Here is a 14357-nt window from a genome sequence, read left to right as displayed (position 1 = left end):
ATTTCAGTTTTACAAGAAACAATTTAGAGCCCAACCTTAAGGATTTAGAGAGTACTTACAAAAGTAATTGATGCCCTGTTACACACACAAACGTGACTTTCCCTCCTTCCCTCCAAAAATGTGTTACACTTTTAAACAAAGGCCTTCATGTGATTGTCATGTGATTGACTTGGTATTGATGATGCCAAGATACTGAAGCATATAAACTGCACGCCACGGGAAAGAAATACATTTATGAGAAAGAGAAGAAACAGAAAGTGTTTCATATCCACTGCATAACTGGAGTAATTTGGATAAAACTTGAGACATGTTTTCTCATGAGGTCTGATCACACTAATGTGGCTATTTTAAGTATCAGTCATAGCATGAAAATCCCTTTACTGTAACACGCTCAGCTTATAACTGTAACACGTCCAGAGTGCATATGTTGTTATTTGAACATAGTAATATTAATATCTGAAAAATATATCATTGAACAATTGAAATGATAATCTAATATAATAATATTGTAACAAGGTTCAATAAAAGGAAGGAAGGAGGTGTGAACCGGCGAACATTCAAATAAAGTTGCAATAAAATAAAAAAACAAAAACACGGAAGTAAAATGCCGGGAGCCACCTCACGGTCGACTGCCGGCCACAAGAACATAAAAATAAACTTTACACATGTGTGGTCCCGGTCCTCTTTTGCTCCCGATTTCCTCTGTGAGATATGCGGGACCATTGTGAGCACAGCTGATTCCAACTATCAATCACGGCACCGACCTCGCCTCACAGATCTCACCACGCCTTCCTCACCACATACCCCCATTGCCCCTTACAGGCCGGGGGGTACCACCGACAAGACGAGTGAACGGAGACGGGAGCACCAGGAGCAACACAGGGGGATGGCTCCTCTGTGTGAGGGCAGTGGCAGCAAGTCAGTCCGCCGTTTCCTGCTCCTCGCCTTTATGGCTGTTGGTAGCAAGATTGCGGCTCATGGCCAACGGCGCCAACTCCTCGCTCCCTCCTGGACGGCCGCCACCCCACCTCGGCCCAGGAGCACGCCAGCGAGCTCTCCGTCCCAGCTGAATCCTCGCTCCTGAACCACCACCTCGGGCAGCCGCTGGCGGACGTCCCTCGTCCACACTGCCCAAATTCCTCAGCACCGCGATGCCCCACAGCAGTGAGGGCTCTCAGAGAGCATGTCTCTCCTTACTCCCGGGTTTCGCCACCAGTGTAATATGGTTCAATTAAAGGAAGGAAGGAGGCGGGATTCAAATAAAGTTTTGATAAAATAAACAAACAAAAACACGGAAGTAAAATGCCGGCAGCCACCTCACGATCGACTGCCGCCCACAAGAACATAAATATAAACTTAACACATTTCCGGGCCCGTCAGCAGTCCTGTGAGATATGCGGGACGGGTGTGCACACAGCTTATTCCAGCTGTCAATCATGCCACCAGCCTAGCCTCACGGCTCTCGTCACGCCTTCCTTACCACAAATATAATAACCCTATTTATTCCTCTGTGTTTCTTTGTTCTGCGTGCGATTGTCATTTGATGTTCATAGCATTGTTGCCCTCCAGTCTTGCTGTGTAGATTACGCTCAAGCCTTGTTTTTTTGGGGGAGAATTTCTTGTCTTGTCGTGTGGATGAACACTCTACTCTGATCACTCTTCAGCCTTTTTCAGACTATTTTCCCTTTCATTCGTTGGATGTTGATCCTTCCCGTTTTTGGATTTATTAATCCTGCCCAGGCTACGGCATTTTTGTCTTTTTTGCTCCCCTTGCATTTCCAACAGTTTGTTTTCCGGGATTCCCATTTGCCCGAGCGTCCATCTGCCACTAGTTTGCCCAGTTGTGTTCTCACTAAAGTCTATTAACCCCCAATTGAATCCGTGTCCTCTATCCCTGACAGTAATTCTTAAACCCTTCAACTAACCTGGATGTAAAAACATTAAATAAAGCTGAGTGTGAACTTTAAGCCAATATACTGCTGATGGTGTGTCCTTTCAAGGGTCTTTGTGGCCTGACCAGTTCCAGGACAGAGTACTTTTCAATGTAAAGTGCCTCTTTATGTGGAAAAGGGTATTTTGGGCTAGGTATTTAACGGAAGTAGTCAAAATATTCAGCGGGATTCAGATGAATACCATGGTGCTGTGTGTTCCTTGGGACATACAACACCATGCCTTTTCTGCAATGCCTTTTAAGATAGTCAGGTATTCATCTCATGGCGCTTTTGGCGTTTGCATTGTGTGTGTGTGTTCTGTTCACAAAATTCCCCATAGATATAAATGTAAACCTTGCAACGAATCCCCTAGACGTTCATTATAAAAGGTCTATATGGATAACTTAGCAACCATTTAAAAGAACTATATCTCTTCATCAGAACATCATAGAGAAATGGGGTAACGGTTCATGTTTACTCGTGGCTGAGAGTATTATCAATTGGCAGATTTTAAGTCACGCCCATGGCAACTAAACAGATTCCAGCTACCAGCTAATAGAATTCCCCTAGTTTAGAGTGAATCCTTGGTTTACCTAACGGACTTGATCCCGGTGATCTAAGTGTTCTGTACGGTTTATATTCAGAGAGCATATCTGCAATGTAAAGCCAGAGTAAGGACCTGAGGACTGGTGTAATATGCTAAGATGTTTTGGTTCTGGTCAGAATCCTGGCAGAGCAATCCGTTTTATCATCAGCTGTCAGCATCAGCTTAAGGAATTAACAAGTTTCTCCAAGTCTTGACAGTAAAAAAAACATCTAATTCTTGCAATGTTTTGAGATGGTAGTATGGTGATTTAGTTTCCACTTTAACATGATTATAATGAAACTAAGGTCTAACTCCATAATCGCACCAAGACTTTTTACTTGATTTTTACTTGTTTGTCCCCTAGAGTCAAGGATTGCATTCACCTTGAGAATGTCATCCTTGTTTCCTAATTGCAATGACTTCTGTTTTCTCCTTGTTTAACTGAAGAAAGTTTTGGCACATCCAACTGTTAATTTCATTAATGCATTGGCATAGAGAGTCATTGGGGATGTAGTCATTTGGCAATAAGGCAAGGTAAATCTGGAAAAACAAGCCTCTGGTTCACACACATCAGAGGGATAACAGAAGCTAGACATTATCATTAATAGCACTCTTAATATGGATTTTTCTCTTAAACAAGCGCGTTGATTCACTTCTGAAAACCTTTGTTAAGACCAGGGAGCTGTGTCGAGCCGTTTTTTGATCGATGGATGCACATTTTGGAGCTTCAAATGATTGCACATTCTTTGTTTCTGGAGACTTTAAGAAAGCCAATTTCAAATCTTTAGAACAGAAAGACCATTGCTACTCTCCCTTCGATGATGTCTACAAATCCCTCCCCCACCCACCATATTCCAAATCAGACCACTCTTCCATCCTTCTCCTGCCAGCTTACAGGTAGAACCTGAAGCAGGAAGCACCCGCCCTTAAGACGATCCAGAGCTGGTCGGACCAATCAGACTTCAAGACTGTTATTATCACGCGGACTGGGAAATGATCCTGTCCGCCTCCGATGACTACATCGAGGCTTAAGCTGATAGTGTCATGTGTTTCATCACGAAGTCCATAAAGGATATTGTGCCAACCAAAACAATAAGGATTTTCCCGAACCAGAAACCATGATTAAACAGCGATGTTCTCACGGCACTTAATACAAGGACCTGTTCTTTTAACTCTACGTCACTCCTTCCGACAGGTGAATATCCGAAAAGCCGCGGGCTCAGACAGCATACCTGGTCGGGTCATCAGAGCTTGCGCATACCAACTAGCCGGAGTCTTCACTGATATTTTTCACCTTTCCCTTTCTTTGTCCATCGTCCCCACATGCTTCATAATGTCCAATATTTTACCTGTACCAAAGCAACCCAAAGTTTCTTGCTTAAATGACTGCCGTCCTGTTACTCTCACCCCCATCATCAACAAATGCTTTGAGGGGCTATTAAAGATTTCATCTCCTCTGGTCTGCCTCCCTTACTGGACCCACTACACTTTGCATACCGCAACGACCGCTCCACTGAGACGGCTGAGAAAGTTTGGAATGAGCCCCAGCATCCTCAGAACATTCTACACCTGCACTGTGGAGAGCATCCTGAACGCCTGCATCACCGCCTGGTTTGGAAACAGCACCGCTGGCAACCGCAAAGCTCTGCAAAGGGGTTGTGCGAACTGCCCGCCACATTGTGGAAGGTTAGCTTCCCTCTCTCCAGGACATCTACACCAGGCGGTTTAAGAGGAAAGCCCAAAGGATCATCAGTGACAAGAGCAAAGACGACTAATTGTCACATTAATGCTAAATTTACAATACTTGGTATTTATGTTAAAATTTCATCAATGACAGCAGTTTGAAGTTATAGCTGCACTCAGTGATTCAATCAAAGTCACTGCACTCAGTGACTTTGATTGGAGGTTGCTGGGTACCATCTGTATTGTTGTCCTCTTTTTAAATTATAACAGCATTTAATTCAAGTGACGTGAACCAATAGCACATGTGGATGTGTTAGTTACAGTACATACTGTATCATCATGACAATGGCTTTACCTTTGTTCCCAGATAAATAACCTGGCCTGAATAGCTGCTAACAGACTGGAAACATGCTCTCTCTCCAACCAGGGCCTAGAAATGTACACAGAGAAAGAAATTATTTTAATGATGTCTATTTGTAGATCTTGTGTGAAGCACAATACATTTATTACATTACATCACAATAACATTACTTATTGATTTCATTGTTTATTGTGTTTTTCTTTTTGCTTGTTTGTCATATGCACATCATGGTAAAAGCTTATTCAACCTATTAATCCAATCATTTTGGTCTGCCAATGTGATAACTCAACTGTTCCATCATATCATCTCTTCGTCAAAAGTGGGCAAAACTGTTTGGAATAATAGAGAATATGGAATCAAATAGACAATTTAAAAAAATCAATCATGTGGATAGTGTGGATTCAAATACTAACATAACTAATGTATTATTTGTAATATGTTATGTTAAAAGTATTTTCGGCTGCATAGAACTACTGTCAATGACCTTTAAACTGAATCACAGATCACCTCATTTGGTGCACCAGCTAATACCAATTAATATGGCAGATGAAGTTGGTCTTATGCCTCAATTAAACAAACTTTGCAGTAACATACTTCATACGACTAACATATTGTCTACATATGATCTAACCTATAAAACTCATAAGACACTCTCAGTGTAACATGATTTCATGAATTAATTTCTATGTATTAAAACACTGAGAACAGTGTTAAAACTAAAATTTCCTTATCCTGTTAATCTTTTTATTTTTATATCACTTGCGTAGTTTATACAAGCATTTACATTTTGCAACACACAAATGCAACCAAAATATATAAGATGAACTTTTAGTTAAACTTTTTGAAAACAACAAACTCTCTGTTCCAAATTAGGTCATTTACAACAATAAACTAAAGGTTTTCCGCTAGGATTTTATGGAACTGTGATGCTGGATGACATGCTAATTAACATATTTGTCATTGTGTAGTTTTGTGTTACTGCGTAAGACTCGTCTTGCTTCCACATTCTAAAAACATTTTTAATACAGCATATTGCACAATAAAGCCATTCTCGTTTACATATTTTCCGTTTCATATTTATACACCAAACAGCCAGTAACGGGGTCACGTTTTTAGAAACGCTGTTTTTATACTAATATATTCACGAGTCGGCTGCCGTACAGTGAACTAAATGTGCTGATTCTCCAGAGATATTCTTATTATAGGTAGATGGAAAGGTCTGTAATACTTCCAGTTGGAGAAAGCCTTACGGCTAACAACATCTATTGACAACCATTAAAAATACTATCCATGTGTTCTTTTCTGCATTGCGCTGAAGCCAGGCCGTTAGCATTAGCAGTTATGTTTGTCTGTATGCACCGGTGGGGAATGGCGGCAGTTAAAAAACATTTACATGTGAAACTTGTCAGAAGGCGCAAAGGGAGTACACATAATCACATGAATTGTGAAACATTGAAATTTAATGTGATAAATTTCTTATTACTTGACAGGAGGCAACTAATGATAGATCAAAACTATAGTAATTCACGTTTACAATATAAAAACGAAAAAAGCGATATATGCAAGACATATTAAGGTTATCATTTAATCATTAAAACAAACGTGTTGTTTATGATCACAGAGGTTCATATAGGTATAATGTTTTCTGCCAGTCTACATTTGCCTGAAAGTTATAAGAACAAACTTTCATAATAAAAAAAGATCCACTGTCTTTTCAGTCCTTATACGTGGTTCCAGAACCACAGTGTTACACATCCTTAGTCGAGGGTAAGCTTTTAGAATAAATGCATCTTAATTGAAGGAGAATCTCCTTTCCACCACAGTGCAAACTCAATGAAGTTTTATTTTATAATAACATTAAACCATCTTCATTTAACATATCACCTAGTAAAACAAAACAGTAAACATTTTGAACACGCAAAAGCTTTAATAAAACAATTGTTTTTGATTTTACGCTCATTTAAAAAAAAAAGAGTACCATGTACGATCATTTAAAACTAAAATATGCTACTTGTTCATCAGTGAAAACCATATACAGATCAAATTGTTCATGCTGGGTATACGTGTAACATTATAAACAAGTGTGGGCAGTTTAAAGCAACTACTTAAATATGCCAATGAAGAACAAAGCGGAGTGTAGCCCCTCGTTAACGTGTCCGTCTCCTATGCCGGTGTGGTGTGATTGCCGACTCGAGGCTCGCTTGGAGCGTGTGTAAGACTGGTGACAAACAGCTATACCCAAAATGAATGTATAAACGCCACATCAGTAGACACTGCTTTCACCCAATAAGTGAGGGTGAATATGACAGAACATCACTACTATTATAAATATTAATGAATGCAGAGAGGAGAAAGTAAACTGCACAAAAACGAAAATCTAACATAGCTTTACTATTAATGAACAAGGACACTGGCCCGTGTTTAGACGTAAACAAAAAAAACATCACATTGGCCAAAATATAGACCATTTCATCGGAATTAAATTGGTTCAAATTAAATGAAAAGTGTGACGAAACAGTGTATTGACCTGCGTTTATGAAATTTGGAATGTTTTAATTCTCTTAAAGCCAGAAGTTTTTTTTTTTTTTTTTTTTTTTTTCACAGGCTTTTAAAAACAAAGTCCACTCCTCATTTCATGGGAAAGAGATGTGAATGTTTGGCTGCATGGTGACAAATTAAAGTAAGCCGCTGTAAGACTGATAAGAAACTGAACATCTTTGCCAAATTAAGCATTTTATAATCGTTATGCTCCTAATTTAAGTAACATTTGAATTATTTTAATATTCAATTTTACTTATTAAAACACTGTAATGAGCGTTTAAATTACAAACATTTAAAGAGGCGATTAATTAAGACTTAAATTTTAACCTAAGCTTTTGTTATATGAGAGGGAATTGTATTCAAGCGAACATCCTGTAGTGTCAGAACTGAAAACTCCCTTGTTACTGAAATTACAACTGTCAACTGACACCAAGCCCAGCGAACACCGGGTCCTGAAATGCCCTAGTCATTGATAGGTTGAACACCAGCTCCACAGAAAATATCAAGGACTACTTCTCCACCCATGCCCACTGGTTCGTGAATGACTTTAGCCACACATAGTACACACTCCCGCATTTGTGATGATTGACAAACTGGTAACCATAGCGACATGTTTTTCCGCTAAAGATTTGTTTTGTTTGTTAGTTTAAATTTAACTGCTGAAGGCTTGATCACAAAGCCCTCTTTGGCTGTGTTGCCATGTTTGTTATCATTAATAAGCGCTTTTAAGGTTGTAATTTTTGTTTAAGATCGAAAAGCCTCGGAACATAGGTCTTGATAAATGGTCTGTTGCAGATTTAACGAATTTTTGGTCTTATAAAAGATTTAAACAATTAGCATATTAAGGTTTGTTTTTGTCTTTTCCTTATTTATTTTTTTCTGTGAAGATCTGGGAACCCTGTAACTATAGCGAAGGGCTCTAGAGAGCAGCTAGCCCCATGTCATATGTGCAAAAGTAAGGACTTCTTTCAATGTTGTTTTTATTTAGAGCGACCAAGAAACAAACATGCAATATTTTGCAGCGCCTTGTTGTGGAAAAACACAGTCGCTTCCTTATGAATATGATATTAGGAATGCGTGGTTGAAGATTATTTTTAAGTACGTTCCTGCGCATGTGGGTAACATAGAGCATTTGTTTGCTTAATTTCACAGTTAATTCTTTTGTGAACAAGGCGCTGGATTTGCGGAAAGACTAAAATTAGAAAGCAGTGCTGTGCAGTCAATATTGGGTCCGACAGGAATGGTGCAGCAATCTTATGCGAGTAAAACATATTTGTACTATGAGTCACTATTGCTTTGTTAGAGATTGCTTGATATGTCCGGATATCTAACCAAATTCACAGAAGGCTCCAACTAAGTTTACTACGCAAACTGCTATCCAATCATAGCGTTTGTCAAGACAGCCTCAAACCCCTGGTAGAAAATAGCCTATGACTTATTGATTTTGATGTTTTCGAATGTGAAAACCACACGAACGTCATAGGTAGACCACATACAGCAGTATAAAATAATAAAAATGGCCACCTAAACATTTTATATATTGAAAATGATTCAAGCTGAATACAGCATTGATTGAATGCATGGAGCAAATTTAAAATTTAAATCCTTGTAAAATAAATTATGTATTTATGACTATTATTAAAAATAATTATTAGTGCCTGTGAATTTAAGTCCTGTAACTTTGCTTTTGTAGACAGCGTTCGTTTTTTACGCCTAAACCTCTTCTTCTGAGTGAGGCAATGAGTTTGACGGGTCAACTTGCATTGAGTGAAGATCTATTAATAGACTGCCACTCAGCGGTAAACAAGAGTCAACACGCATTAAAGTACCCCTGCCCAACCCCTTTTGGGGTAGTTTCTGTTGAAAATTGCTGCAATGAAACCAGGGTTCCTACACATTTTCCATTTCGAAATTCCAAACTTTTCCAGATTCAAACATACAGACTTCCCTAAAGATTTTTCAGACCATTTTAACGTATAAATAAGATGGTGTTAAAATGCTTACTCTTCACATGTATCTTATTACAATATTTTGCTAAATAATCAGTGGACCGTCATAGCTATACCTCATTCAAAATTAAAACCAAACCAAGACACATTAAATGCACCAAATTTTTATAATGGGAATTAGGGAAAAGTTAATAATTTTCAAATTAAATCACTGTTAACGTTCAACTCACAGCACCAGAATGATTGGTGAAATATAATTCATTAAGGAACATTTAACTTCTTTCCGGGGCGTATGCAGGATTTTAGAAATACAGAGGTCCAAAAACCGAAATATCTTGAAATATATATGTGCATTTTAGTACAATTGAGTGCGGCAAACGAACGCCGGCAAACAAAACATAAACATAAATACAAATACAACCATAACCATAACACAACTTCGGGCCCGGTCCTCTCTCTTCGTCCTGCTCTCTATCTCCTACGTGATTCGAGCCCGGTGTGCGCACAGCTGGCGCTCATTCACAATTACTCACCGGACTCGAACCACGGTCTCGCCATGCCTACTCTACTACAAATAGCAAAAGCCATGTCAGTCTTTTTATGTTTATCAGATGAGCAGGGCCACATGCAATCCGCACAGGCAGCTATCTGCAGAGAACTCCGCGGATTTCCGCGGAATGGATTTTCGTTCCCATCGTAGTTATATTTCACTTTATGCGGCGCGAAGCTATGACAACATGATATCAAAGTATGACGAGAGTGTTCGATATCGCAGTGACACAGCACACGGCTTGTGCATGCACACTTGAGACTAAAGGCAGTATTGATTGCGGTTGCATTTGTTTTTTTAAACGTGCATGTCTGCCGATGAAAATTGAAATAACGATTTTATATAAGATATTACTATTTTTGACTGCATTATCTTGGCATTGTAAGCACATTATTTGTATATAAAATAGTGGTGGGCATAGATTATTTTTTTTTAATCTAGATTAATCTAGATTAATCTTGGAATTAATCTAGATTAATCTAGATTAAAATGGCTCATTTGAATTCTGCTGAAGGCATTCAGAATATGTGTGCTACCCAAATAATGACTAAATGTAAGTCTTTGAGAACGGGTGTCTCAAGCAAGGTGGCGCATTAGACCAGGGGCTCATCTCCTGTTTCCAAAATGCATCACAAACTGCTGAGAAAACTGTTCTACTATGATAATTGGTGATGAAAATAAATTATGTTCAATAAAATGTACTTGTGTTTGTTCTGCCGCATTAGCTAAGAGATGCTTTGCGTTTAGGTGGTACATGAGACTGGAAGAGCTCCTACAGTACATTTACATTTAGTCATTTAGCAGACGCTTTTATCCAAAGCAACTAACAAAGATGGTGGTCTAGTGGGTTAAACCACTGAACTGGTAAATCAAAGGTTGCTGGTTAGATCCCAGCAGCCACCACCAGTGTGTCCTTGAGCAAGACACTTTACTCCATGCTGCTCCAGGGGGATTGTCCCTTTAATAAGTGCACTGTAAGTCGCTTTGGATAAAAGCGTCTGCCAAATGACTAAATGTAAAAAGTTAGGGAGCAACAAGCGATATGTCATACAGGAGCCATAATACATTACGTGCCAATACAAATTTACTGATTTCAACTAGAGCTAGACCACTACCTGTTTAGAGAAAGTGTTTTTTTTTAAACCAATTCCGCATTGCACAAGGTGCAAACAACCTTAGTCTTGTCGATGTTTCCATAAATTTTCCCTGAAGCAACCCGACGGCTTCAAAGCTTGCATCCATGTTAGCACGTCACGTGTGATGTGGTAATTTCACAGTAACGTTATGTTGTGTTCAGACCAAACGCGAATGGCGCGTCAAGCGCGAGTGATTTACAGTCAATGCAAAGACGCGATAGACCTACTTGCGGCGCGAATCGCGCGAATGAAGCACTGGTCAGGAGATGAGGCGGCGCGAATTGCGCGAATCACGCGAGTTGAAAAATCTCGTTCTCGCCAGGTACAGTGCAATTCAGCTAGGTATAGATCCGCGCTAAAATATCAAGGTGAAATTCATCATAGCTTGCGTAGTATAGACCCAGCTCCCAACCCAACTTTGAGAATAGCTTAACGGCAACATTTTTTTTTCGCACCATAAGAGTCTCACGTTAACGCAGCACGTTAACGGCCCACCACTAATTAAAATGATTAGTCCAACAATTTATGCAACTTTATTTAACCTCAATGTATGTCAGCTCCCTCGCCCCTCATGTAAACTCTGGCAACCCCCTTATGGGGGTCGCGGATCCCAGGTTGGGAACCACTGTAAAGGGCTGGTTATACTCGACGCAGTCGCTAGTTCGCCTGGGTGCGCGTGCCAAATATGACGTCATTGCGGTGTTTGCGGAGTTCGGTTTGGGTGAGTGCGAACTCATTTCGCATGGCGGCATGCACAACTTTTTTTGGTGACTTGAGCGAACAGTTCGCGCGGTGCCGCAGTCAACATAAAAGCTTTGAAGAGATTTTGGCTGAACATGTATGCCTGTACAGACATCTATAATCAGCAGTGTGTCTGTTTTATATTGTATTCAGAATAAAACAATATTTATAAACATTGCTCTTTTGAACTGTTCTTATATCTTCTCATTTTATATAACAAAGACATCCAATGGGTTAATCTATAGCAATGTACATTTAGCAGTCCCTAACCAACAATATGTAGAAATGTGTCTGCATTATCTACAGAAATGAAAGAGTGAACAAAAAGTTTGATATAAAAACAAACCATAGTTCGAAATGCATTTCCCCGTCCAGCACATACATCTGCTTAACAAGAGCGATGTATTATACATCTCCAAGTATTGTGGCATGCACTGGATGAACATTCCGTCTCCGTTTTCGCCCTTTTTTGATAGTAGCAACAACACAAAATCTCCTGTTTCCTTGTCGATCAGCTGCTCGCAAGACGCCATTCTGAATGATCTGACGTAATTCCGGTAAAATTACTACTTTTCTTCTACTTCCTGCGGATTTACAGAACGATTTCGTTTGTGCGCCCCCTGTCGTTTCAAAGAATATCTCAACGGCGTACGCGTCAAGTATAAACGTCTTGTCCGTTTGGGGAGTTGCGCACATGGACAGCGCCCGTGTATAAACAGGCCTTATTAGACTATGTAGTAATAGTATTAGGCATCTCAGCTGTGTAAATAATTTAGACTTTTAAAAGTTACTGTCTCCATGCATTAATACACATTGTGCATGTTTTACGTCAAATGTTTTAAAATGTCCCCTCCCAACTTTATAGACATGTGCCTAGTAATTTCTAATTAATCTACATTTCATTTAAACTTATGCATAAAAAGGCCTTTAGATAGCACCAAAGGCATACAGTAATTTGTGAGCACGCAAGAAGGTTCTCGTGAGCACGCAAGTAGGTTCTCATGAGCACGCAAAAAGGTTCTCTTGAGCACGCAAAAGGGTTCTCTTGAGCACGCAAAAGGGTTCTCTTGAGCACGCAAAAGGGTTCTCTTAAGCATTCGAAACATTTCTTGCGTCGCGGTATGGCGAGAGTAACAGAGTAATGACTTGCCGCAGAAAATCACTCAGCTATACAGTACTTCTGAGTTTCCCTCGCTCTCCTCAGTGGGCGACTGACTTCCTTACTAGGTGGAGCACTCATACACCTCGACATGCGAATGACTTTCCTCGGCTAGCGAATGACTTTCCTCGGCTAGCGAATGACTTTCCTCGGCTAGAGAATGACTTTCCGCGGCGGGCAAATGACTTTCCGCGGCGAGCGAATCGCTCTCCTCAGCCGGCGGGGAGCACTCGTTCACCTCAACGTGTGAATGACTTTCCTTCGATAGCGAATTTCTTTTCTCACTCGGCTAGCGAATTACTTTTCTCACTCGGCGAGCGACTCGCTTTCCTCGGCCGGTGAATGATTTTCCTTAGCGGAGCAATCGCTCACCTCGGCGGGCGAATGACTTTGCTCACTCGACGAGCGACTCGATCTCCTCAGCACGCGAATGACTTTCCGTACTAGTCGGAGGACTCTCTCACCTTGACGGGTGACTGCTCACTCAGCTTCCTCACGCAGTTGACCAGCCAAATTATCACATAATTTATATTGTACTTATAAGTTGCATTTCTTTCAGAAATCCTAATACTGCTCTAATTAGGCTACTTACTGGTCTCCAGGCATTCTTAGAACATTTTTTAAACTCATTTTGTTTCTCTACATACAGATTATTTTTTACATATCAATAGCACATATTTTACATTTTCCACTTACATTTACATACATTTAGACATTTAGCAGACGCTTTTATCCAAAGCGACTTACAAAGAGTTTAGGAGCAATGAGTGATAGTTCATACAGGAGCCATAATACATTAGGTGCCAATACAAAGTTACTGGTTTCAACAAAAGCTAGACCACTACTTATTGAGAGAAAGGGCTAGTGTCTTTTTTTTTCTTCTTCCATTTGTTTCTCAAGTATTCACAGAAGAGATGGGTTTTAAGTAGTTTTTTAAATGTTGTGAGAGATGTGGTTGAACGGACAGAGTTAGGAAGAATGTTCCACCAGGAAGGAGTTGTGAATGAGAAGGAGCGGCAGAGCGATTTACTGCCCTTATGGGAAGGCAATGCAAGCCGCCGCTGGTTTGCTGAACGCAGGGATCTTGATGGGGTGTAGGAGTGCAGGAGAGTGTGGAAGTAAGCCGGTGCAGATCCAGTGATAGTCCTGTAGGCAAGCATTAGTGACTTGAATCTGATACGGGCTGCATCCGGTAGCCAGTGAAGAGAGATGAACAGGGGAGTCACATGAGCCCTTTTGGGCTGTTGGAAGATGAGGCGTGCTGCTGCGTTCTGAACCAGCTGAAGTGGTTTGATAGCCTTTGCAGGAAGACCAGCAAGGAGAGCATTGCAGTAGTCCAACCTTGAGATAACCAGGGCCTGGACAAGGAGTTGTGCCGCATGCTCCGTGAGATAGGGTCTGATCTTTCTAATGTTGAATAAGGCATATCGGCATGACCGTGTTGTCTTTGCAATGTGATCATTGAAGGACAGCTGTTCATCAAATATGACTCCAAGGTTCCTGACTGTTTTGGAATGGGTGATTGTGGTATTGCCAAGATGGATGTTGAAATCGTGTTGGACTGTAGGGTGTGCCGGAAACACGAATAGTTCGGTCTTGGCAGGGTTCAGATGGAGGTGATGGTCTTTCATCCAAGCGGAGATGTCCTCGAGGCAGGCTCTAATGCGAGCTGCTACAGTAGTATTGTCTGGGTGAAACGAGACGTAGATCTGGGTGTCGT

The 14357-nt window shown here is 40.5% G+C and overlaps 1 protein-coding gene across 1 annotated transcript in view; it reads right to left on the bottom strand.

Moving 5' to 3' along the window:
• Positions 1–14357, bottom strand: part of vps8 (VPS8 subunit of CORVET complex) — a 219927-nt gene that overhangs the window by 142341 nt on the left and 63229 nt on the right. Inside the window, exon 15 of the mRNA XM_056731464.1 lies at positions 4556–4630. Coding sequence (XP_056587442.1) covers positions 4556–4630 — 75 coding nt within the window. The remainder of the gene's footprint in view (positions 1–4555; positions 4631–14357) is intronic.

Source organism: Triplophysa dalaica, chromosome 2 (genome assembly GCF_015846415.1).
Source record: "Triplophysa dalaica isolate WHDGS20190420 chromosome 2, ASM1584641v1, whole genome shotgun sequence".
Lineage (NCBI taxonomy): Eukaryota > Metazoa > Chordata > Actinopteri > Cypriniformes > Nemacheilidae > Triplophysa > Triplophysa dalaica.
The sequence above is the reverse complement of the archived record's forward strand: the minus strand, read 5'-3'. Positions and strand labels throughout refer to the sequence as shown.